The 26,825-nt window shown below is 41.5% G+C and overlaps 1 protein-coding gene across 9 annotated transcripts in view; it reads left to right on the top strand.

The window, feature by feature from the left end:
- The first annotated feature begins 9,467 nt into the window (after positions 1–9,467).
- Positions 9,468–26,825, top strand: part of NCOA3 (nuclear receptor coactivator 3) — a 131,344-nt gene continuing 113,986 nt past the window's right edge. For 7 of the 9 annotated variants that reach the window (XM_064573321.1, XM_045885905.3, XM_045885904.3 and 4 more), the window contains exon 1: positions 9,468–9,625. Coding sequence is in view for 1 of the 9 variants with exons in the window: in XM_064573322.1 (XP_064429392.1) it covers positions 9,613–9,625 (13 nt within the window). In the remaining 8 variants the exon portion in view is untranslated. The remainder of the gene's footprint in view (positions 9,626–26,825) is intronic. The other 2 variants (XM_064573322.1, XM_045885907.3) reach the window with 2 other exon arrangements.

Here is a 26,825-nt window from a genome sequence, read left to right on the forward strand (position 1 = left end):
TCTCCAGTCCCTAGCAATCACTAACCTACTTTTTGTTTCTTTAGATCTGCCAATTCTGTACATTTCATATAAATGGAATCGTGTGATATATGTCTGGCTTCTTTCACTTAGCATGATGTTTTCAAGGTTCACCTATGTTATAGGATGAATCAGTACTTCACTCCTTTTTGTTGCCTGATGACAGTCCATTGAGCGGGTATTTTTGTTGAACCATTTTTGTTGAACCATTCATCAGTTGATGGTCATTGGCGTTGTTTCCATTTTTTGACTATTATGAATAAATGCTACGAACATTTCTGTACAGGTTTTGGAGTGGACTTATGTTTTTGGTTTTTTTTTTAAAGATTTTATTTATTTATTTGAAGAGAGAGACAGCGAGAGAGGGAACACAAGCAGGGAGAGTGGGAGGAGGAGAAGCAGGCTTCCCGCTGAGCAGAGAGCCCAACGTGGGGCTTGATCCCAGGCCCCTGGGATCATGACCTGAGCCAAAGGCAGATGCTTAATGACTGAGCCACCCAGGCGCCCTGTTTTATTTTTATTTATTATTATTTTTAAAGATTTATTTATCTTAGAAAGAGAGAGTGAGAGCACAAGCGGGAGGGGCAGAGGGAGAGGGAGAGGGAGAGAGAATCTCAAGCAGATTCTGTGCTGAGCCGGGAGCCCGATGTGGGGTTCGATCTCATGACCCTGAGATCATGACCTGAGCTGAAACCAAGAGTCAGATGCTTAACTGACTGAGCCATCCAGACGCCCACGTGGACTTACGTATTAAATTCTTTTGGGAATATACCTAGGAGTGGAATTGCTGGATCATAGGGCAACTCTATGTTTCACATTTTGATGAACTGCCAAACTGTTATCCAAAGTGGCTGCACCATTTATAGTCCTGCCAGCAGTGTATGGAAGTTCCAATTTCACCTCAAACTTGCTGATGCCTTTTTTTTTTTTTTTTTTTTACCTTTAGCGCTCCCACAATGGGTACTTTTTAAGCATTTGGTAGCAAACTAATTTTTCCCAAAGCAAACACATTTAATAAGTCTCAGAAAGAAAAAAAAAAAAAAGCAAAAAGTGAGCCGGGCTTAAGATTCTTCCACCTGTGTGGAGTCATTTGCCGGTAGTGGGGACGGGCAAGCCTACTGTAGCCAGTCCAGGTGCCAATTTCAACTGGTTCATGCGACACCTCTGGAACAAAAATCACAGGTCACCAACCCCTGATCCAGGTTTAAAGCAAGAGGTGTGAACCAGGTTACTCCGGGTCAGAAAGCTCAGGCTGCTCTTTACTCACCAAAAATTTGCCTTAAATGTGATTCTTCACAGAGGTGTTTTCCCCTTTTAAGCAAAACAACAAATAAAGCGTTCGTTGGTCTTAAGTCTCTTCTGCCTGTCTGTCTGACTCCCCCTCAGCTGTGTGTCCCAGCCAGGAGTGGAGAGGTTCAGAGTACACATAGCCTTGAGGTGGAGCCTGGTCCCGGGCCAGCTCATTTTCAGATTGCATATTTCAAAACAGAGTTTTAGGCAGATGCAGGGCTTAGATATCCACACAAGCAGTCTATTTTCACTTGCAGGGCAATTTCAGACTGTAGTAAGTATAAAGAGGCAAAATGGGCAGGGAGGGGCGGGGGGGAGGAGGAAATTGTTACTAACCTTTGGGTATTAATTCCTGCAAGCCCTGAGTTTGGACCTGCCATACGCTATCATTATTAACATTTATTGAAGGTGTACTTTGTGCTCGATACTGTTTTTAGGGTTTTCACTGTATTGTTTTATTTAATCCTTATATGAAATAGGAGTTATTTTATTTCCCATTTTAGGAAATGGAGGCACAGAAAGTTCAAGCAACCAGTCATTATCACACAGGTTTATAAGTAGCAGAACCAGCTGAGCAAGTCAGGCAGTGGGTGCCAAAGCCCACACTCTTAACCACTAGGCTATACTGTCACACAATAAAAGAAGGAAGAATGCAGGGGACCGTGAGGGGGGCAGGGACAAAAGCAGAAGCTCTGGGCTACACCAAACAACTGAGAAACATTCACTCATCCCCTCAAAGTGCATGGTTGAAATAGTAAATGCTTGGATTCCCAGATCCCCTTGCAGCCAGGGGTCCCCATGGGGCCCATATCTCCAGTATAATGAGATGTAAGGGGACATTTGCTGTGGGGGCAGGGGGCAGTGAGGGGGAGCCAGAAACTTTTGGGAAAGAGTTTTAGTCTGAAAGAAAAGTGGAGAGATATGGCATCTCTCTTGACACCTAATCACTTTTCTGCTTCCTGAATTTGAACTGGCATGTGAATTGATGTGATTCTTCAGCTGTGGCAGCCATCTTGTGTCCATGAGGCAATAAACTAAGGACAGAAAGCCAATATGCTGAAAATGGTGGAACAGAAAGATTGTAACATCCTGGCTCTTTTTTTTTTTTGTAAGGATTTTATTCATTTATTTGAGAGAGAGAGAGCGAGAGGGGGAGAGAGCACGAGCAAGCATGAGCAGGGGAGTGGCAGAAGTAGAGAGAGAAGGAGACTCCTCGCTGAGCACAGAGCCCCATGCGGGGCTTATCCCAAGACTCTGAGATCATGACCCGAGCTGAAGGCAGATGCTCAACAGACTGATCCACCCAGGTGCCCTCTCATCCTGGTTCTTGATGAACACACTCTGGAACTGTCTACCTCTAGACATATTATATGGGACAATTAAATGTTTTTATTGTTTATGCATCTATGGAGAGGCAATAAAGCATAATAGTTAAGATCTTGAGCTTGTGAGTCTGGGTTTATATCCTCCTGACTCCAGCACTTAGGAGTTTATACCCTTGGGCAAGTTACTAATTTGTTCAATGCCTCCATTTATTCATGTGTAAAATGGAGATACTAAAAGACCCACTGCTTAGGGTTAGCACAAGGATTAAATGAATTAATATATGCAATGGACTTTGACTTGTGTCTGGTAAGTCTAAGGTTTCTATGAGTGCTGGCTAGGATTATCTTTTTTTCTGCTAGAAGTTTCTCCCCCCAAACTTTTTTATTTTGAAAAATTTCAAGTCTACAGAAAAATTTCACTAATACAATAAACACCTGCATACCCTGAATGTAGATTTACTAATTATTTTCAAATATATTTTTTAAAGATTTTATTTATTTATCTGAGAAAGAGAGCACGTGAGAGAGCACAATCGGCAGGGGGAGGGGCAGAAAGAGAGGAAGAAGCAGATTCCCCGATAAGCAGGGAGCCATATGCTGGGCTCCACAAGGGGCTCCACACGACGCAGGGCTGGATCCCAGGACCCTGCGATCATGACCTGAGTCGAAGGTAGATGCTTAACTGACTGAGCCACCCAGGCGCCCCTAAATCTACTAACTGGTAAAATTTTGCCACATTTGCTCACATGCACTTTCTCTCTCCATGTGTGTGTGTGTGTGTGTGTATTTTTCCCCCCTTGAATTATTTGAGAGTAAATTGTAGGTAGGCTAGTTAGTATGATTACTGGTCTAGTAGCCTGTTACTTGCATATCCAACATGTGACACAAGCTAGACCAATTGAACAAATTCCTTTTTTTTTTTTTTTAAGATTTTTAAGTAATCTCTTCACCCAAGGTGGGGCTCAAACTCACAACCCCGAGTACAAGAGTCACATGCTCCACCAACTGAGCCAGCCAGGCACCCCTGGACAAATTCCTCTTTTGAATTTGAATCTTGGAATAGGGTGATGAGAATATAGAAAAAAAAAAAAAAGACTGATCTCTAGATTTACTGCTGATTCCAGAAAAGATATTCAGGATCTTCTTTTCCCCTGGTTTCTGACATTTCTGGCCTGATCCTCTAGTCTTCCCTTTGATTCTGTGAGTTCCTGCCTATCATTTCACTCCGTCCCAGAGTCTATTGTTGTTGCTTGCAGCCCAAGAGCCCTGACCAGCACAGCTGCCCTTGAGGAAATGAGCACCCATCCTGGGAGCATGGAAGCAGAGGCTCTGTGAAATCAGAAAGGTTGTAGGAGGAATCTCTTCATTTTTGGAGGGCTTTAGCTAGGTGACCTTCTGATCTCATCCTCACAGTGTTTATGCTTCTGTGTCCCTAGGCCAAGCCAATTTTATTGGGGTAGTTTCAGGATTTGAGACTACTCTTCCTGCCTACTGAAGGTTCTTGCCACAGGTCATCAAAAGTCCACATATGCAGAGTGTTTCGATTATCAATTGCTGAGCAACAAATCACTGCAAAATTCAGTGGTTTAAAGCCCAACCATTTCATTATCTCTCATGACATTGTAGGTTGATTTGGCTCAGTGGGTGGTTCTTCTGTTGTTGGTGGGAGCTGTCTTCCCTGAGCCCCCAGGGACTGGAACGTGCAAAAAGGCTGACTCATATGGCTGGCAGTTACTACTAGCTGGGATCTTAGCTGGGGCTGTCGATTGGACTGCCTCACTTTTTTTCCATGTGGCTTGGGGTTCCCATAACATGGTGGTTCTAGGAGGAAGGAAGCGGAAGCTGCCAATCATCATAAGGTACGACCTGAAAGTCCTACCATATAATGTCCACCGTTTCCATTCATCCAACAGTCCTAGAGCCACCCCAATTCAAGGAAGAGGAAATAAAGTCTACCTCTTGATGGAGGAGTAGCTTGTGCAAACAGGAAGGAATGATAGCAGGCATCTTCACAAACTCTTTACTACAGCGTGTCACTCATGTGGCTTAGATTTTAAGTCTAGAAGAGTGTTTCCCAGATGTCGCTCAGTACGGGATTAGGAACAGCTGCCATCAAAACCCTGCCAAAGTCAGCGCAGAAGTTGCTTCCTCCTGGAAGCCTTTTCCGATACCCCTTGAGTTAAAAGCTCTATTCTTGGGTTCTCAAACAACTTGTACATATTTAAAAATTTTTTTGTTTTTTATTTTTTTTTAATTCTCTATTGAAATTCAGTGTAGTTGACATATTCTGTATGATTAGTTTTGGTGGTAGAATTCAATGATTCATCAGTTGCATATAACACCCAGTGTTCATCTGTTAATGCCCTCCTTAATGCCCATCCCCCAGTTACCCCATCCCCCTCATCCACCTCCCCTCCAGCCACCCTCAGTTTGTTTACTAAAGGTCAGCATCTCTTATGGTCTGCCTCCCTATTTTTGAACATACTTTTTGTTTTTTAAAAGATTTTATTTATTTGACAGAGAAGGAACACAAGCAGGGGGAGTGGGAGAGGAAGAAGCAGGCTTCCCGTGGAGCAGGGAGCCCGATGTGGGGCTCGATCCCAGGACCCTGGGATTATGACCTGAGCTGAAGGCAGATGCTTAACGACTGAGTCACCCAGGCGCCCCTGAACATATATTTTTTTAATTGTTATTTTTTTTTTTTTTAAGATTTTATTTATTTATTTGAGACAGAGAGAATGAGAGAGCCAGAGAGCACATGAGAGGGGGGAGGGCCAGAGGGAGAAGCAGGCTCCCTGCCGAGCAGGGAGCCCGATGCGGGACTTGATCCAGGGACTCCAGGATCATGACCTGAGCCAAAGGCAGTCACCCAACCAACTGAGCCACCCAGGCGCCCTATTTTTTTAATTGTTAATATCAGTGCCACTTTGTGTGAACATATGTATTTTTATATATGTACATATTTTGGTTACATAAATTAACCCATTTATTATAGGCTAGCAATGTCTCAAATGGTGGAGCTTCTACTGGTCTCTTGAGTCCTTCAGACTTCCGATGGCTGCCTTTACCTTGATGGCAGAAGCAGTGCTATAGGTCCGGGAGCACCAGCGACGGTTTTCAGGCAGGAACCACAACGCCAGATCCCCACAGCTTCTCTTTTCATCTTGGTTTTGCCACAGAAGGAGCAAGTGTACTTTCATGCTGGCTCATTTCAATCTTCTTCACCATTTTCCTGTGGGAGGCACCATAACGGTCCCGTATTTACATACAACTCCGACCTTCTTGCTGTGTTTAGTCATTTCGCCACAAACTAGGTCTGAGACCAGAGAGCTGAACATACGTATATGTTAATAGAATTGATAGATTGATTTCCTTTTTACCTTCTTTCCTTTCTTCTTCTTCTTTTTTTATTTTTTAAGATTTATTTATTTATTTGAGAGAGTGAGAATGAGAGAGAGTACATTAGAGGGGGGAGGGTCAGAGGGAGAAGCAGGCTCCCCGCCGAGCAGGGAGCCCGATGCGGGACTCGATCCAGGGACTCCAGGATCATGACCTGAGCCGAAGGCAGTTGCTTAACCAACTGAGCCACCCAGGCGCCCTCTTTCCTTTCTTCTTTTCCCCCTTTCTTTTACAAATACTTATTTTTTTATTTTTATTTTTTAATATTTATTTATTTATTTGAGAGAGAGAGAGCGCGAGCACATCTGTGAGTGGGGGATGGCCAGAGGGAGAGGGAGAGAGAATCTCCAGCAGACTCCCCACTGAGCACAGAGCCAGCTCGGGGCTGCATCCCAGGACCCTGAGGTCATGACCTGAGCCAAAACCAAGAGAGGCTTAACTGAATGAGCCATCCAGGCGCCCTCTTTCACAAATATTTATTTATTTATTTATTTATTTTCTTTCACAAATATTTAAATACCTACTGTAGGCCAGACACTAATCTAGGTGCTAGAGACACTGCAGTGAACTGAACAAACTTCCTGCCCTCTTGGAACTTAGGGTTTGGAAGACCCACCCCAATGACAATAAGGAGCAGAGATCTGAATGACAATAGGGAGCAAGCTAGGAGGAATGAAAATTCCAGACAGCAAAGGGAACAGCAAGTGAAAGGCCCTGAGGCATGCTTGGAAAGTTCAGGAAACATCAAGAATGTTAGTATGTGGCATGGGGTAAGAAATGAGAAAAGAGGGCCCCTGGGTGGCTCAGTCGGTTAAGCGACTGCCTTCGGCTCAGGTCATGATCCTGGAGTCCTGGGATCGAGTCCCACATCGGGCTCTCTGCTCCGCAGGAAGTCTGCTTCTCCCTCTGACCCTCCTCCCTCTCATGCTCTCTGTCTCTCATTCTCTGTCTCTCAAATAAATAAATAAAATCTTTAAAAAAAAAAAGAAAAAAAAAGAAATGAGAAAAGATACATTAACCTGAGGTCAGAGAGGGAAGCAGAGACCAAGTCAATTAGGGCCTGCGTTTTATCCCAAATGCAATAGGATGTCACTGGAACATGTTCAGGTGACATAATTTAGTATATGATTTTTTAAAGATCCCCCTGGCTACTGTGTGGGGAGTGGTTTATGGGATCACTAAAGGGAGAAGCAAGGAGAGTGGCAGGACAGCTGCAATTGTTCAAGAGAAAGTTCATGCGGGTCTTAGCATTCATCTCTGGGTTCTCAACATCTAACATAGTATTTATTATCTGTTGTCTGATGAGGGATTGGACCCAAGTAACATATACAGTCTGAGCGAGTACTATTGCTAAACTATGTAATGGGTATTGAGAATACATCAGAGAATGAAAGAGATAGAAGTCCTACCTTCACAGAGTTTTCAATCTAGTGAGGAAAAGAGGTATTAAATGCCATAAGTAAACAAAAATATATGGTGTTTCCAATGATAAAAAGTGCTATGAAGAGAAATGAAACAGGGAAAAGGGATAGAGAAAGCTGGGACTGCAGTGGTCAGGAATTTAAAATAGAGAAATCAGGGCACCTGGGTTTCTCAGTCGGTTGGGCATCTGACTCTTGGTTGAGGCTCAGGTCATGATCTCATGGGTCCTGGGATCAAGCCCCGTGTGGGGCTCAGCGCTTGGTGGGAAGTCTGCTTGAAGATTCTCTCCTCTGCCACTTCCCCTGTGCTCGTGTGTATCCGTGCTCTTTGTCTCGCTTTCCCAAATAAATAAATAAATCTTTATAAAATAGGGGCGCCTGGGTGGCTCAATTGTTAAGCGTCTGCCTCTGGCTCAGGTCATGATCCCAGGGTCCTGGGATCAAGCCCCGCATCAGGATCCCTGCTCGGCGGGAAGCCTGCTTCTCCCTCTCCCTGTTTGGTTCCCTCTCTTGCTGTCTCTCTCTCTGTCAAATAAATAAATAAAATCTTTAAAAAGAAATCTTTATAAAATAGAGAAATCAGGGAAGGCCTCACTGAAGACGTGACATTTGGACAATGACCATGGGGGAGATGAGGGAAGGAGTGATTTCAACTTTAGGGGCACCTGGGTGGCTCAGTCAGTTAAGGTTAAGCGTCCGACTCTTGATCTCAGCTCACGTCTTGAACAGGGTGGTGAGTTAAAAAAAAAAAAAAAGTAAACTTTCCAGGGGAAAAAGTGAACTAGATAGAAGTAGCAAATGCAAGGTCTCTGAGGCCAGTGTGTGCTAGGCATGTTGAAGGGGCCCCAAGGAGTCCAGTGGACCTGGAATATAGCAGTGAGTTGGACAAGAACTGAGAGATGACTGAGAGGGGAAAGACAGGTTGTATGGGGCTTTACAGGTTACTGCAAAGAATTTGGATGACAGACATAAAGTGACTTGGTTTCTACCAGGATCTCTCCGACTGCTATGTTGAGAAGGGACTCCAGGTTGAAAGGCTGGAAGGGAAGGAAGCTGGGAGAACAGTGAGGAAGCTACTGCCAGTCCCGGTGGGAAATGGCTGTGGTGTAGCATAAAGCGGTGATTTTGTTTCTAGTCACACTCAACACACTTAATACTGATTCAACAGTATTATCTAATGTATAGTCCATATTAAAATTTCCCTCCCGAAGTGCTTTTTACATTAAGGAGAAAACCTTGATCCAATCGAGGCTCACCTAATGCGTTTAGTTCTCACCTCTTTCCCGCTTTGGTATTTTTAAGAGCTCAGGAAAGGTGTTTTGCAGCCTTTGTCCCACATTCTGGATTTGTCTGATTGTTCCTCTATAGTTGGGTTCAGGGTAGCTATTATTTGGGCAAGGATTCTACAGAGGAGGCATAATGCCATCCCCATTGCATCATATCAGGAGACACATAATATCAGATCCATTATTGGTGACGCTAAGCGATAGTGTTGGTGATTAGATCTCCCGGTTAAGGTGGTGTCTGCCAGTTCTGTCCACTGCAAAGCAAGTTACTCCGTGGGATGATACTTAGGGACTGAATATATAGAGAATATACTGTTGCCAAACAACCTTTCGCCCAGTGGCTTTAGCATCTAATGCACAACCCGGTGGCTTCTGACCTTGGGCCTCAGTTTGCTCATCTGAAAAATGAGGGTAACAGCGATCCCAAAAGGCTGCTTGTTTTGAGGATCAGTGCTTGGCACACAATAAACGCTCCGTAAATGTTAGATATTACTGGACGAAGGCAAGTGTGACAAGATTAAGGGCAGGGCCAGAGCAGCATTCTAGTCCTCCGGACCCTGCCGCAGCTCCCAGGCAGCGATCGAGGGAGAGCGGCCAGAGGGTCCACACCGCCACGCCCTCGAGCCGCGGGAGCTGGGCGGAGCGGGGGCACCTAGCGCCCAGGCCGCGCAAGGCCCCCTGGGACCGGTAGTGCTGGGCGTGGCCTCGGGACTACATATCCCGGAGGCCCCCGCGCCGCGGCTCCAGGCGCTGCCGCCTCAGCCCCTCCACAGCGACGGCGGCGGCCGCGGCGGCTGAGTCGGTGGTGGCGGCAGTGGTGGCGGCTGCGGGCTGAGCGGCGAGTTTCCGATTTAAAGCTGAGCTGCGAGGAAAATGGCGGCGGGCGGTGAGTGGAGATAAAGGAGGAGCGGCGGCGGGCGAGGGGGTGGAGTGCGAGGCGGAGGGAAAGGGCGAGTCCCGGGGCTGCCGCGAGCCGGAGGCTGCGGCTCCGCGGAGGCACTGAGGGGCGCGCCGAGAGGGGGGCGCGCTGAGATAGTTTCGGGGTGTCGGGGCCGCGCTGCTTCTCCGCAGTCCGGGGCGGCCCGCAGCCGGAGGAAGGGGAGTCGAGGTGGGGCGGCAGCCGCCTTGGGGGTGCAAGGAGGCCCCCGCGCGGAGGGGTCACCCCGACGAGTTTGGGGGGACCGCGGGGGCCCGCTTTTCCTTCCTGTCCCTAAAGTTTTACCTTCTCCCAGCCCTTAGGGCTGCTTTAACGCTCCCCGCGCCCCCCTCCTCCCGCTGCCTCGGCTCCTTCGCAGTTATTCTGAAGAATTAGGGGGCGGGGGAAACCGCACAGACCCCACTGACCCCCACACCAGCCTCCCCGTCGCACTCAGAATCGGGCTGCATTTTGTTGCTGTGTTTCCTCCTTCACTTGGGCGTTTTTAATATTTTAACACGAATTATCTGCGGAATTTCATTTTGGGCACGGGTAGGTTCTCCGCAGTTTTCTCAGTGAAAAGGCATTTTGCTACCTCTGGTGTGAAGGTTGGGAAATGGCAAGTGGGAAGTTGGCGGATCGAATTTGGGGTTTGGCTGTCTTTATTAGTACTATTTTTCCCGTCCCTATCTCTGATCTTACATACATTGATTCAATTTATAATGATTTAAATTGTCTTGCACATGCTTTAAAAAAACAAACACCCCAAAACCAAAAAACCATGAGTCGTTGGAAGGCTTAGTTGCTTCTAGTTTGAGGGCGCTTAGGGTGGAAAAGTTAACCAAAAGAGCAGTTGTGAGAGGGAGAAAGCATCGTTTCAGAATCTCACTAAGCAGGAGGAGTTCGGGATTCCTAAATGGAATGACATGAAAGGTATGAAATTCTCCCGAAGTCGAAACTTCTTTTTTCCCCTCCCGAATGTGAAGACTTCCTTTTTTGCAGTTTTTGAGCAGCGCTTCAAAGCCAACCTGTTTTTGTTATTAAGCCTGTACCGTAAAGAAACAGGAAGGCGAGTACCAGCTGTCTTGCTGCAGTGGGTTTAAATGGATTTGAATGAGATGAGTGAGCGGTAGTAGTATTGAGTGAGATTGCTGCATCTCCTTGATTTAAATGCCTGGCCTCGGATCCACCTAACTGGTCCCTGGCTGCAAGAAAGCTTCAGTATGTGTTGCAGCAGGTTGTATAGAGGATGACGGAAAAAACCAACCCCCCCCCCCCAAAGAAAACAACAACAAAAAACCCCCAAACATAGGTCTTGTGAATGCCGCATAAACTGTTAAACGGAAATCTGGAAGTTCATGAAATGTTCTTGAAAAAAATTTAAATTACTGCTCTATTTAGGTTATACCAGATATAATACCCAACTGGAAAGGTACACAAACATTGAAAAATGAGTCTCTCCTCTAAACCCTCCAATTTGGGCTCCTTGGAGGCAGTGACTTTTACTGGTTTCTAGAGTATCTTTGGTCTTTGGAATAATTATTTTAAGATTTTTACTTGAAACATATCCTTGTTGGGTGCCAAAGCAGGAAAATAAAATGAACAGGAGAAAGGGAAAATGTGGAGGGAATATTGTTTTCTTTTCACTGTCTTGAACAGATGTTGATAGCTATTAAGAAAGGGCTTCTGAACTTACTGCTTATGTTGCCTTGTGTACTAACACCCTTAAAGAAGTAACAATCTATGGGGCTTTAGGATGAAGAATGCTGCCAGGGTTCATTGTTTGTATGTAAGATGAAGCCTCTGTTTGTAACATGTAAAATGATATTGAACACTATGGCTCCTGTCACTGGAGGTTGCTTCAGGTTCTGCATTTAAATGAGCAGTAATCTAGGTTGCCTGTGATCCTAAATTATAGTGGTATTTTCTGTATTGATAGAAGTGACTTAATTGTCCAATCAGTATTAAAAAAAGGTATATGCCAGCTTCTAGCATATAGAACTACATTTTGGACATGAGGATTGTGGAATAAATGGGAAGCTGTAATGTTTCTAGAGGAGTTGTATGAAATATTTTTACCATAAAATATTCCTTACCTACAGAGGCTTTGAAAATGCAAAACAGCCTCAGCATAATTAACAGATTTTGTATTTTTGTAAGTTTTAGAATGGTGGTTTGAAATTTACCAACACTAACAATTCATTAAAAAAATTCAATGATACTAGAGTTTAGGCTATTAGGAATTATATTAAATCATTTCACTATATTTTGAAATTCAGTATACTGTGCACCCACCCCCCCAAGAGTTACTTCTTGGGGCACCTGGGTGGCTCAGTCGATTAAATGTCTGCTTTTGGCTCAGGTCATGATCCCAGGGTCCTGAGATCGAGCCCCGCATCACGCTTCCTGCTCAGCGGGGAATCTGCTTCTCCCTCTTCCTCTGGCTGCCGCTCCCCCTGCTTGTGCTCTCTCCCTCTCTGTCAAATAAATAAATAAAATCTTTAAAAAATTAAAAAAAAAGGGTGCCTGGGTGGCTTAGTTGGTTAAGCGACTGCCTTCGGCTCAGGTCGTGATCCTGGAGTCCCGGGATCGAGTCCCACGTCGGGCTCCCTGCTCAGCGGGGAGTCTGCTTCTCCCTCTGACCCTCCTCCCTCTCATGCTCTCTGTCTCTCATTCTCTCTCTCTCAAATAAATAAATAAATAAATAAATCTTTAAAAAAAAATTAAAAAAAGATTTCTTATATCGGGGATATATTCTTATCCCTATTTAAGAATTATTTCAATAAATCCTCCCCCCCCAACAAATAAATTAGAATTCATTCAGTAAGGAGTCTGTGTACTGTTGGACCCTGGATCCTTTTTCTAGGCGATGCGAAATAAAAAATAGTTTTTGAAATGGTCACTTACTAAAGCCTTCTTGACTGGTCTTTTGAAATAAACTTCCTTACCGTGTCAGGGACATAATAAAGAGAAGTTTTTTTTTTTTAAATTGTTTTTATTTAGTCTTTTGTGTATTAACTGTATGATTCTAGAATATTTTTTATTTTTTTTGAAGATTTTATTTATTTGACAGCGTGCGAGAGAGAACAGCAGGCAGAGGGGCAGGCAGATGGAGAAGCAGGCTCCCTATTTCGGAGAGCCCGATGTGGGGCTTGATCCCAGGACCCTGAGATCATAAACTGAGCTGAAGGCAGACACTTAACTGAGCCATCCAGGTGCCCCTCGAATAGTTTCTTTTAAAGACTACTGTGTTTTTGAGAAGTTTTTTAAAAGAATAATTTAAAAATATTTTAGTTTGGACAGTAGGGTAAGATAAAAAAACAAACTACTATTGTTCTGTGCCAAATTGGTGTTAAAATAAATGGCTTTAGGGTTTCTTTTGCATTTTTTTAGACTATATAATGTCAGGCCTTGGCCTGAGGATGTAGACTACTTTTGAAAACTAGATTTGTTGCAAGTTTAGAATGAGTATAGCCTCCAGTGGCTGTCTACACTGGAAAGCAACCACAATTTAATGCAGTTGTTAAATCTGATGCTACCTAGGACTAGAAAAACGAATTGTTGATCATGTTGACGAGTTTCTCACAGGTTAAACCAGAGAGTACCTGTCCCAGTTTGGTTTGAACTTACTATATATTCTGTAGTGTAGAATATTCTTTTTTTTTTTTTTTTTCCATTATTGAGTGGTTAAAGCTCTGAGAGCAGAAGATTAGTACTGGAAATGTATATTAACTTTTCTTCTTTCTCATAGTTCAACAGATTAAAGAAATAGGTGACTGTATGTTTAGATCCTCACGGATAGCATTGAGATTGAGTACTGCAGTAAAACGTAGGCATTTTCTTCTGTTTTATTGAGTGCTTTTTGGGGGTGGGGGAGGGGATTACAAAATGAACATTTCTCCGTTAAAGTGGAGGAGGGGCTCTATTGTAATGAGGCTTATTCCTTCATTTTGTTAGTGTTTGCTGGGTAAATTCATTTAGCCCATTGGATTTCTGATAGGGTTTCTGGGAGATTGTTTTGGGTTAAGGGTGCAGTTTATCCAGAGTCTAACCTTATTTTCAGCTCCTAACAAATGATGGAATTGACTTGAATTTAATCGCCTTTCCCTTTCCTACCTTCTGGTGGAGAGTTGTTAAATGAACAGGAAAATGGCCAGAAGATACACAGCAGGAGTTGAAAGGAAGACCTGTGCTGTCTAGGAGGCTGATTTAGCCACAGACTGGATAATCTTAGACTACATACTGCCAGTTCCCAACTTTGTCAGCATTAACTCAGTTTGGTAGATTCTGCCAGCCTGCCTGGGTCAATTTACAGGGGGGTAGTAATAAAGGTTTATTTAACTGTAGTAAATTTTGTGGCCTAGAGGCAAAGGAAAGAAGTCTGATCTATCTGGCAAACGGGCTTTACCCATTTCAAAGAATATTTTAAGAGCAAATGGACTAGTCTTTTTTTTGAGTGTAACTTTTCTTGTCTGCTGGTCACCTATGAAGGTATTCTTCTGAAATGTTTAATTTCTTTGGTTAGAGGTTATGAGTGAGGGTTCTGAAGTTTCACTTTTTGGAAACTAGGCTGATTAGATTACTAAATTTAACTCTTCCTCATCCATGTAAAGATGAAAAGGGAATATTGGCATGAGTACCACATAGTAATGGATAATCTACTGCTCCCTGGGGCTTTGCTTCTGGTGGCTATAGCAGCTGAGTAGGAGTGGTAGATGGATAGATGGGAAAAGACTGCAGAAGTCAGCATAATCCTCAATTAGGATAAGCCTCATGGTTAATTGAATGTTGAGTGTACAGGTTAAATCTCATTATAACAAACTCCAGGGGCCTAGCTAAATTATTTTGTTGTACTGGGATTGAGCGTTTTTGAATATTGTTTGAAATAGATTTGTCTTTGTTTTTGTTAGAGGTGTTGGAAAAATTTTTATTTATTGTAACAGTTTGACAAGTTGTTACTCATGAACCAATGTGTTTGACATTCATTTTTAATGCTTTTGCCTTTTAAAAAAGGAAAGAACACATGTTTAACTGGGTATATAATTTATCCCCCCTCCCTACGCCCCATGTCTCAGTCTAGAGTAGCACCATTGGTTTATCTCAAAAACCACATAAACTTATAAGTACGACTGCCACCATCAAAGTGTGGTCATAGGAAATGGGAAATTCCCCAGGTTTCCAGGTGACTGCTGCTGGTAATTTTTTCTGCCCTTGGTAACTTTTTTTTTTAAATATTTTTTTAATTTATTCATTCAAGACACAGAGATAGAGAGAGAGAACACGAGCAGGGGGAGAAGCAGAGGGAGGGGGAGAAGGAGGCTCCCCGCTGAGCAGGGAGCCTTAGTGCGGGGTTGGAGCCCGGTGCGGGGCTCGATCCCAGGACCCTGGGATCATGACCTGAGCAGAAGGCAGACGCTTTAACCATCTGAACCACCCAGGCGCCCCTGCCCTTGGTAACTTTTTAAAAATAAATGAATATACTTCATTTTGGTGTGAACTTTACTTTGTCAGCAATAATTAAGGTAGCCCTTTTCCATTGATCCAGTGTAGTTCGAGACAGAGATCTATATGGTGTTTAAAAAAAAGTGATGGTAGTATTGTAGTCATAAATACGGAATTTTTCAGAAACAGGATTAATATATGTATGAGAAAAATACTATTATGCTTGGCCAGAAATAGTTTTTTTTCCCTGCCCTGTACTTTCAGATTGGTGTTCGGCGAATTTAAGGCATTTACATCTCAGAGAGTTGTGATTGGGTGTAGCAAGACATTTTTGAAGTCATTCTTTTAAATAGATGTTCCATGAAGGGGGGAAAATCTGAAAGAGGGAATTTCAAAGCAACCCAAGCAGTGTTTTGAAAGTTCTTGAGTCAAGAATAATGACTGGCTAGTAGGCAGGAAGCCTGCAGTTGCATTGTGGTATTGTTCCTCCATCTTATGCATTTGAGAACTTAAGCACAAAAGAGGAGAAAGCGTGGGGAGGGGAAGAAAGAGTTTTAACAAAAAAAAAGGGGGGGGAGGGAGACTTTTAGAGTAAATATTCTTTGCTGTTCTGTTTAAGTGAAATCTAAAACCAAATTATTTTTACTTTGAGAGGAAGTGTTTATCATAATCTAAATGTCCTAAACTGACATTTTTATAAATGAGAATTAATTGTTACTAGTGGAAAGAGCAGCATGATCATACGCTCAGTTTTAAAACAACTTTAATTAAAAAAAAAAAAAATCTCGGGGGCTTGGCTAACTTACTCGGAAGAGCATGTGACTCTTGATCTCCAGGCCATGAGTTCGAGCCCCACATTGGGGGTAGAGATTACTAAAAATAAACTTCTATAAAAAAAATTTACATGTGAAAACCTTTGAATATTTTCCCCTTTTGTTACCTAATCGTTTGTTAGCTTGTTACTTTAAAAATGATACTTACCTGGGGCACCTGGGTGGCTCAGTTGGTTAAGCAACTGCCTTCGGCTCAGGTCATGATCCCGGAGTCCCGGGATCGAGTCCCACGTCGGGCTCCCTGCTCAGCGGGGAGTCTGCTTCTCCCTCTGACCCTCCTCCCTCTCATGCTCTCTGTCTCTCATTCTCTCTCTCTCTCTCTCTCTCTCTCTCTCTCTCTCGCAAAAAAAAAAAAAAAAAAAAAAAAAGATACCTGTGAAGAGTTGAGAATAATTTGTAAGCTAGTACTGTAAGCTTCCTACAAATCAGTCTTTAGGTCTTAAAATTTACGAAACAAAGGGGGTGGAGTATGTGGTCTTCCAGGGCTCATTATATTAGAAAATTTTATAAACTTGAAGCATTTTATAAATATGTAGAATGTCCTTATATTTAAATTGTTTTGGTCAAACATTAAATGGATTAAGCTCTTTATACCAGATATGGTAATCTTTCAGTGTTGACTCATCAGTTTGGAGTAGGATGACTTTGAGCCCTTGACTTCACCCTAGTATATGCTTTAAGCTGCAAAGTGTGTGCTTGCATACATGTGCCTCTGTAAGCGGGAGGGGGAGAGAATTTTCAGTCCCCTCCTTTTGTTGTAAGAAAATGAAGTCATATTTTTCTTTACTCTCAGTAAAGCTGTCATCAGTGAAATGGATTATTGAATTTAAGTCACTCTGTAGAGTAGCTGTATCAGCTTGATTTTGTTTCCAGATTGAAATTTAGCAACTTTATTTGAAAATGTTTTAAGGATTACCCAGTGTTCTCTTCACCAGATTGTGTCTTTTGTCTAAACACATTCTGCTCCATCCAAGCTCATCTCTTTTCTCTTTACCTGTCTGGTGGTGGTTGTGTTTTATAAGATTTTCATCCCAGCCAAGATGTTTGGCCCCCTTGCTGTCAGAGCACGTGTTTGGCTGCATCTAGGAAAATCTAACTTTGCCAATGAGAAGAATAACTACACACGTTACATCCATTGGAAGGCCAGTAGTATCTTCTTCATGTAATAAGACAAAAACTATTACTATGTTAAGTATTAAGAATATTTCATCAGGAATCAATAAAATGAATTCAGAAGCTACTTTCAAAGTGCACAACCACATCTAGAATGGTGGAAGCCTTAGGTGGATGGATCCCAAGTTAGGTGAACCTGGAATTGGGAAATTGTCCAATAAACTCCAGTTTTCTTTTTCTTTCCTCAAAGTACGAGATACCTCCCACATGTTACTTTTTAAACGGACTTTTCCTACCACCGTTCTTTTAGCCTTAAGCTTTAATCATCTTCAATTTGCTATTGTTTGGCGACTGCCCACTCCGCCGTACAAACACATACTTAACCAGTGTTTATTAAGCTTGTAGTATTAAGGCACTGTGAGAGTTAAAAAGGTTTTGACCTCCAAGTGTGCACAATCAATCAATTACTCACATCACTTCACTACAAGGCAATCTATTTTGCTTCTAAAGATCAAGAAGTTCAGAGGAGGAAAGGGACTACTTCTGACCAGGTGATCAGGATGCAGGACTTTGAAGAATGAGTAAGATTTTAATATGGAGAGAGCAGTGTCTGTTGGTGAGAAATCATTAGTAAGAGCTTAGACGTAAGGTATTTTAAGACTTGGTCATTTAAATATTCAATAAATGTTAAGTGAGTGGATTTGAATAAACTGGTTTTGTTTTTGCAGAGTCCTATTGATACATTTCTCTTAAATATATTTTCATTACAATTTCTGAAACTGTAGTTCAAGCCCTTTATTTCTAGATTATGTAACAGCTTTCAAAGTAGTCTCTGTTCTTTCCTTAAGTCCTCTCTGTACTTACTAAACATCATTTTGATTACAGTTTTTGCTTAAAAATCTGCACAGTACAATCCAAAATCCTTAACCTGATATTCAGTTCTTATCATAGTCTTTTTAAAATTAATCTTTCCCATTTTTGTTGCCCCTTATTTCAGTCACGCTGCTTCTTTCTGCCTCTTCTCCCTTGCTATGTAGGCCAGTCTTTTAAGGTCCGGTTCAGATCCTGTCTCATTTAAGTAAATTTCCCAGACCACCACAACGGAAAATTTGGTTATTTTCTGATATTATTGTCTCCTCACATGCATAGGAGTCAGTATTTATTGATTGGTAGGACAGATTCAGTCAAATTGTCTATTTTTTTGAGGTGGGTACTATTCCTATAATAAGCTTTTGAAATCCTGTATTATTTTTTCAGTCATACTCATTTTAAGTCCCCCCAAATGCTTGGTGTTTGGATATGAAAGTTTCTAGAGTTCTAACTCTCAAGTCCACTTTTCTATCTGGATATTGAGATAAAATTAGTGTCCTAAAGATTTGCTTGGGACCTATGTCTCCCTCATAAAGTTGTCCCAGATAAATCATGTCTGGGTCTTAGAATACATTCATATTTCCCAAATGCCCTAGGACTGGAAAGTCCTTCTCTGAGTTGTTCAAATGTTTTTATTCAGTACCACTGTTCTCCACAAAGAATTGTGCTAAGCACTGTAGGTGTTAAAAGCCCTTTGTGATATAGGAGCTTATAATCTAGTTGAGAAATAAGTATAATTGAAAAAATACAGTTGCAGCAATTCATAAATAAGTGGTTCAGAAGTTCAGAGGAAGAAAAGGTCGTTTTCAACTGGAATTGTTGGGAAAACTTAATGGAAGAGATGGGTTAGATCTAAAGGGAATTAGTTGCTGCTTCTGATCCCTCTTTCCCACATCTTTTATTCTATAATGCTTAGTTGCAGTGAAAGAAAAAAAAGTTTTTTTTAAATTGAAAAGGAGGCATAAACTTGGTGGAGTTGAAGCAGTGCAAAAAGGTATACCTTGAGAAAGTGAGGATCATGGTCCCCCAGGTCTTTGGTCTTGATAGCTACCCCCCTTCCCAAAGGCTACTGAAGTTAGAGGATATTCTCTACATATAGTTGTGGATGTCTCTCTTTCCAGTATTTTTCAGTATTTTTTCCCTAATCTCTCCCTCTCCCTCTTTGTTTCTTCTTTTCCTCTTTATTTCTTTTTTCTTTTTTTTTAAGATTTTTATTTATTTACTTGACAGAGAGACACAGCGAGAGACGGAACACAAGCAGGGGCAGTGGGAGAGGGAGAAGCAGGCTTCCTGTCAAGCAGGGAGCCTGATGCGGGGCTCGATCCCAGGACCCTGGGAATCACAACCCGAGCTGAAGGCAGATGCTTAACGACTGAGCCACCCAGGCGCCCTCCTCTTTATTTCTGATTAAAATGGGGCTCCCACTATGTTCATTTAACAAAACAACTTGGAGAGCCTTCTGTATCTCACATTTTTATTTTATTTATTTGTTATTATTATTTTTTAAAGATTTTTATTTATTTATTTGACAGAGACACAGTGAGAGAGGGAACACAAGCAGGGGGAGTGGGAGAAGGAGAAGCAGGCTTCCGGCAGAGCAGGGAGCCTGATGCGGGGCTTGATCCCAGAACCCTGGGATCATGACCTGAGCCGAAGGCAGATGCTTAACGACTGAGCCACCCAGGCGCCCCTTTATCTCACATTTTTAAAAGGCTATATAATATTCCATTGTACAGATGGATTTTGTATAACCTATTTTAACCAGTTCTGCATCGCTATTTCCAATCTTTTACTATTTTGATTGTTACTGCAGTGAACTATATGTAGATCTGTGTGTAGGCTTGAGTATATCTCAGTATAGACATTTTGGAGGTGAAATTTCTGAATCAAAGGAAACATACATTTAAAACTTTAATGGTTCTGGGGCGCCTGGGTGGCTTAGTTGGTTAGGTGTCTGCCTTCGGCTCAGATCATGATCCCAGGGTCCTGGGATCCAGCCCTGCATTGGGCTCCTTGCTCAGCAGGAGCCTGCTTCTCCCTCTCCCTCTCCTGTGTGCTCTCCCTCTCTCTCAAATAAATAAATAAAATCTTAAAAAAACACAAAACTTTAATGGTTCTTTCCTAGTTGCTTCCAAAGAGATTATACTAAACTTACACTTTCACCTGTTGCTTATGAGAGCCACATTTCTTCTTTCTTTTTTTTTTTTTTAAAGATTTTATTTATTTATTTGACAGAGACAGAGACAGCGAGAGCAGGAACACAAGCACGGGGAGTGGGAGAGGGAGAAGCAGGCTTCCTGCTGAGCCAGGAGCCCGATGTGGGACTCGATCCCAGTACCCTGGGATCATGACCTGAGCTGAAGGCAGTCACTTAACCAACTAAGCCACCCAGGCGCCCTGTTATTTCTTTTTAAGTAGTCTCTATGCCCAGTGTGGGGCTCGAACTCATGACCCCCAAGATCAGGAGTCACATGCTCCACCAACTGAGCCAGCCAGGCTCCCCTCTTACTTATCTTTTGAAAACTTATCCCTTCTCTTGCTTGACCGCTTGAAGGCATGAAATCTATTGTTCATTATCTAAGAGTATGAAACTAAACTCCTTCCCGTGGAATTCCCAAAGCCTTTCATAATCTGACTCTAATCTACATTTCCAGTATTATCTCCTTGATTCTATGTATTTTGTACTCTAGTTGCTGTTAAGTTTCCCTTGTTCTGTCTTCCCCGCTCTTATCCTAGTAAAATTCTCTTTCCTGTGTTCTGATTCATATTCTTAGATACAAAAGATAAAAGCTACCATTTATTCAAGCCTGTATGCTTGGACGGTTGGGTGTTTAATGTACATCATCTCATTTAATAGTCTTTTGTACTGTAGAGTCCTTTTTTCCCTTCAAATGAAGTCTTCTACAAAACCCTGTTCAAAATAGAAAATGTGATTTTATTAAAATTTATTTTCTAAGTTGAAATTTAAACTGTTTGCTGGTTATAAAGGCAGTGAAAATGAGATTGCTGTGATGAATATAAAAATTTGAAATTGGGTTATGAAGAACTATTATGGATCTAAATCCATCTCTGCCTCTAGTTTATTTCTGTATTATGAAAATCCCAACTCATACAGAGCTTTGGTTGCAAATGGTCTCAGTTCAAAAATATTTTTTGATATATATAACAGTTACACATGGGACAAATTAAAAAGGTACCAAAGAGAATACAGTGGAAAGTAAGGCATCCTTCCTCAGCTGTCTCCTAGCCACCTCCCTATCCCGTCTCAGAGTTATTGTTAACTGTAGTCATTGTTAACTCAAGGCATATAAATGCACATGCTTAAAAGCTTTTAAGTTTAGTGAATTTCTCCTACATTTTTGGGTAAATTTTATATTAAAGTGTAGCATACATTCAGAAAAACGCACAAATATAGGCAGATAATTTTTTCTTTTTTTTAAAGATTTTATTTATTTATTTGACAGAGACACAGCGAGAGAGGGAACACAAGCAGGGGGAGTGGGAGAGGGAGAAGCAGGCCTCCCGCAGAGCAGAGAGCCCGATGTGGGGCTCAATCGCAGGACCCTGGGATCATGACCTGAGCCAAAGGCAGACGCTTCACGACTGAGCCACCCAGGCGCCCCTATTAGTGCTATTTCTTTGTATAGGTATATCCCAGTTTATCTGTTCACCTGTTGATGAACATCTGGGTTGTGTTCAGTTTTTGGTTATCAAAAATATAGCTTCTTTGACATTTATATACAAGGATTTGTTGTGACATAGGCTTTTATTTCTCTTGAGTGAATGGAATGTCTGTTATATAGTAATTGTATGTCGAACACTTAAAAATTTTAAGAAACTGGGGTGCCTGGGTGGCACAGTCGGTTAAGCATCCGACTCTTGGTTTCTGCTCAGGTTGGTGATCTCAGAGTTATGAGATCAAGCCCCAAATTGGGCTCTGTGCTCAGTGCAGAGTCTGCTTGAGACTTTTTCTCCTGCTTCCCCAATGCACTTGAGTTCTCTCTCTCTCCCTGCCCCCTGCCTCTAAAATAAAATAAAATCTTAAAAATATTTTTTCTTTTAAAAGAAACTGCTACTTGTATCTCAAAGTGGTTGTACCATCTTACATTTCTCCCAGCAGTGTATGGTAGTTTTGGTTATTCTACATCCTTACCAGCACTTGGCATGGGCAGTCTTTTTTTTTTTTCCACCTTCTTTTTTTTAAAAGATTTTTTTTATTTTTGAGTAACACCCAGCATGGGGCTTCAGTTCACAACCCGAAGATCAAGAGTCCAGGCTCCACTCACTGACTGAGCCAGCCAGGCATCTCGATATGGTCAGTCTTTTTAATGTTAGCCATTCTAGTGGGTGTATAGTGGTATTTCATTGTGGCTTTATTTTTAAATTTTTTAAAAAGATTTTATTTGAGAGAGGGAGAGAGAGAAAAAGAGAGAACAAGCAGGAGGGGCAGTGGGGAGAGGGAGAAGCAGGCTCCTCGCTGAGCAGGGAGCCCGACGCAGGGCTTGATCATGACCTGAGCCTAAGGGAGACGCTTAACCAACTGAGCCACCCCTGTGCCCCCATTGTGGCTTTAATTCGAGTTTCCTTAATGACTAATAATGTCGAGCATATTTTCATGTACTTATTTAGGTCAAGTGTCTGTTCATATTTTTTGCCCATTTTTAAGTTGGGTTGTTTATCTAATTGAAATGTAAGAGTTCTTTAGAAACAACCCTTTTTGGATATATGTTTTAGAAATATTTAATTTGAGGGGCACCTGGGTGGCTCAGTTGGTTAAGCATCCAACTCTTGATTTTGGCTCAGGTCATGATCTCAGAGTTGTGAGATAAGAGCCCTGCATTGGGCTCTATGCTGGGTGTGGAGCCTACTTAAGATTCTCTCTCTTCCTCTGCTCCACCCCGCACCCCCCTGCTTGCATGCTGTTCTCTCTAAAAAAAATAATAATTTGAGACTGTGGTAGGCCGTTTCATTTTCATAACTTTTTGGAAGAGCAAAAGTTTTTAATGTTTTTGGAATTCAATTTATTCATTTTTGTGTTTTATAGTTCATGCCTTTTTTGTTGCATTTAAGAATTCTTATCCCAACACAAGGTTATTAAGATTTTCTCTTATGTTTTCTTCTAGAAGTTTTATAGTGTTAGCTCTTAAATTTGAGTTTATGCCCATTTGAGTTAATTTTTGTATATGGTGTGAGATAAGAGTTGAGGTTCATATTTTGGTATATGGCTATTGAATTTTTCCAGCACCATACATTTGCCATTGCATTGACTTGGCACCTTTGTTGAAAATCAGCCAAATACGTGCAGGTCAGTTTATCTGTCTGTCCTAACCCCAGTCTTGAAATCAGATAGGATAAATCATCCAACTCTGTCTTCCCCCCTCCCATTTGTTTTGCCTCTTCTACGCCCTTTGCATTTCTTTTTTTTTTATTTAAAGATTTTTATTTATTTATTTGACAGAGAGAGAGAGAGCGAGAGCAGGAACACAAGCAGGGGGAGTGGGAGAGGGAGAAGCAGGCTTCCTGCCGAGCAGGGAGCCCGATGTGGGACTCGATCCCAGGACCCTGGGATCATGACCTGAGCCGAAGGCAGACGCTTAACGACTGAGCCACCCAGGCGCCCCACCCTTTGCATTTCTATACAGTTGTTAGAAAAATCTTGTTGATTTCTGCAAAATCTCTGTGGGTGGTTTTGATTGTGATCCCACTCTGTTGTGGTTTTGATTGTGATTGCATTGAATCAATTGATAATTTGGGAAGAATTGATTTCTTAAAAATGTTATGTCTTCTAGATCGCTCTATTTAGGTCTTCTTTAATTTCTCCTAGTGTTTTGTAGTTACCAGCATATAGCTCTTATTGTCAAATTTATCACAAGTTCCATATTTTAAAATGTGATTATAGTTTTTAAAAAATTTCAACTTTCCAATAATTTTGTTAGTATACAGAAATGAGTAATTTTTATATCCTGTATATTTTATAACCTTGCTAAACTCATTTTTTAGTAGTGTTTATGTAGTTTGCTTAGGATTATATACATAGGTGATCATGTTGTTTGTGAATAGTTTTGTGCAATTATGCTTTTTGTTTTTTTCCTTTTTTTGTTTCTTTTACCTTTATTGTAATGACTAATGCTTCCAGGACAGTCTTGGGATTTTGATTGTGATCAGTTTGATCAGTTTGGGGGAGATATCTTTGATCTTTGTCTTACTCTCAGTCTTAGGGAGTAAGATGTTACTTAAAGTTCTGCTGATCTGCTTTGTATCAATATATCCTATCTCCCCTCCTTTTGTTACTGAGTTTTAAGAGTTTCTTTTTTAAAATGTATTTTCTGGATATACCTCTTTATCAGATGTATTTTGCAAATATTTTCTCTCAGTCTTTGGTGGTGCAGATCTTTATTGGTGATCTGCAGTGTCTGTGTACTAATGCTCAAGTTTTGGTTATATATATATTTTGGGGAATAACAAGTGCTTTAAAGCTTGGTTAGCAGTTATTATAATCCCATTTTTTATTCATGTAAATGGAAGGAAAAACTAAAATTGTTAATTTAGAACATATCAGTTCTTTTTTTTTTTTTTTTTTTTAATTTGACAGAGAAATAGAGAACACAAGTAGGCAAAGCAGCAGGCAGAGGGAGAGGGAGAAGCAGGCTCTCTGCTGAGCAGGGAGCCTGACGTGGGGCTGATGCCAGGATGCTGGGATCATGACCTGAGCTGAAGGCAGCTGCTTAACTGACTGAGCCACCCAGGCGCCCCTAGAACATATGAGTTCTTAAACACAGTAAATTTTCTACTGTATTTAACTATTAAAAGTCATTTTTCATCTTAAATAGGCTGGAGCTTGATGTGTCTTTTTACCTCCTTAGTAAAAATGCAACAATAAGTTCTTGTCTACTTTCTCATTTATTATTACAGATTAAGATTAAAAACATCAGATTTTTCAGTCTGGTATAATCCTAATGAAAAAGTGTTGAAGACCTTTGTAAAACTCTGAATCTTAGCCATGCCGGTTTGTCATTTTTCCTTCTTTAACCCTTACTGATCTCTGTGACTTAACCTCTGTAGTCCTTTCTCACCAAGCTACAGTGTATACTGTCTTCTCTTTTCATGGTTTGTGTGCCTTAACTATTCTGATTGTATTAGCTTTTGAATGCCTCCCCTACAAGCTAATGAGAAAAATACCAGCTTCACAATATGCTATTTATCACATTTAGTATTTATATTGAATTATTGGAACCTTAAATCACCTGAGTATTTCCCTGGATCCTCTTTTTTTCCCCTTGAAAAGAGTGACACCTTAGTTTGCTTACCAGTCCCCTCACCATAATTTGAAGATCTCTATTTTAATTCTTTTCTGTCTGAATTATTCTTTCTGTCATGCTGGAATTTTGGGATATTTTGCAATTTACATTTAAGAAGGCTAGTTTAAAAAAAAAAAACAGTGGAAATTTCCAGCTTAAAAAAATAAAACAGCTACTGGTCTAATAACTGCTTTGCAGGAAGAAAGAAATATGAAAAAGAACCGCAGACGTTCTGGATGTCAGCCTGTGAAATTTTCCACGATTCCTTATAATAACATGCAGGCATGCTTATACTGCTGGATTCAGTGCAACTGCAGTTGTGCTCTGAGTGGAATTTGAAGCTATTCTATCAATGATAAGATGGCACCTGGCCAGCTTTTAGTGATGAGTGCATAAATTCACACATCTAAGGTACTGTGTGTTTGTTTCATCTGTGGTCATAACACTGAACTTGCAAAGTTACTTAATCTTTAGATTCCAAAATTCCTGTTTTGAATGAATTTTGTTTTTTTTATTTAGTAGATTCATTATGCCCCTGAGAATATAGACACATAAAGTCATTATTGTGTAGATAACTTGTTTTATACTATATTGAAGAATGCTCAGAAAATTAAAACAGAAATTTTACACTTGAATTTTAAATTTCTTGAATTTTAAAATATTTTCATGAGCTTGATACTAATTTGGTGTGGATTCAAGAAACACTTTAACCTCTATTTCAGGTTCCTGTTAATGTTTCAAAGGGTCAGTAGACTTCAAGTTGATACTTATGTTGTGGTTTGGCTATTTCAAATTTGAAGGCAAATCCTATTACACTGTTTTCCTAGTGAAGGAAGTCCCCAGTTCTGTAAACTGGCAGAGCAGAATGGTGAGCAGATTATAAAAAGATTGGGATTGCCCACTTCTACTTTGCTTCATCTCTTTCATGGTAAATGCCTACCAGTGTTTTTAAGGAATCAAATTAAAAAATTCCGATTTTATGAATTTAACCTTTTAAATCCTTTTTTATGGGGGGGGTGGGAGTGGCAGAAGGAGAGAGAATCTTTTTTTTTTTTTAAGATTTATTTATTTTAGAGAGAGAGCACGTGTGTGGGGATAGGAGCCAAGGGAGAGGGAGAGAGAGAATCTCCAGCACACTCCCTGCTGAGTGTGGAGCCTGACGTGGGGCTCAATCCCATGATCCTGAGATCATGACCTGAGCTGAAATCAAGAGTCAGACCCTTAACTGATTTTGTTTTTAAGTAATCTCTATACCCAATGTGCAGCTTGAACTCATAACCCCAAGATCAAGAGTCACATGCTCAGGGTGCCTGGGTGGCTCAGTCGGTTAAGCAGCTGCCTTTGGCTCAGGTCATGATCCCAGGGTTCTGGGATTGAGCCCTGCATCGGGCTCCCTGCTCCGTGGGGAGCCTGCTTCTCCCTCTCCCTCTGCCTGCCACTCCCCCTGCCTGTGCTCCCCCCCCCCCGCACCGTCAAATAAATAAATAAAAATCTTAAAAAAAAAGTTAAAAAAAGTCACATGCTCTATATACTGAGCCAGCTAGGTGCCCATAACCTTTTAAAATTCTTACGCATTTCTGCAGTGAGCAGTTTGGATGTTCAAAGTGATATAGC

Source organism: Mirounga angustirostris, unplaced genomic scaffold (assembly GCF_029215605.1).
Source record: "Mirounga angustirostris isolate CCGP_5_RB_7025 unplaced genomic scaffold, mMirAng1.0.hap1 SCAF_10, whole genome shotgun sequence".
NCBI classification, from domain to species: Eukaryota; Metazoa; Chordata; class Mammalia; order Carnivora; family Phocidae; genus Mirounga; species Mirounga angustirostris.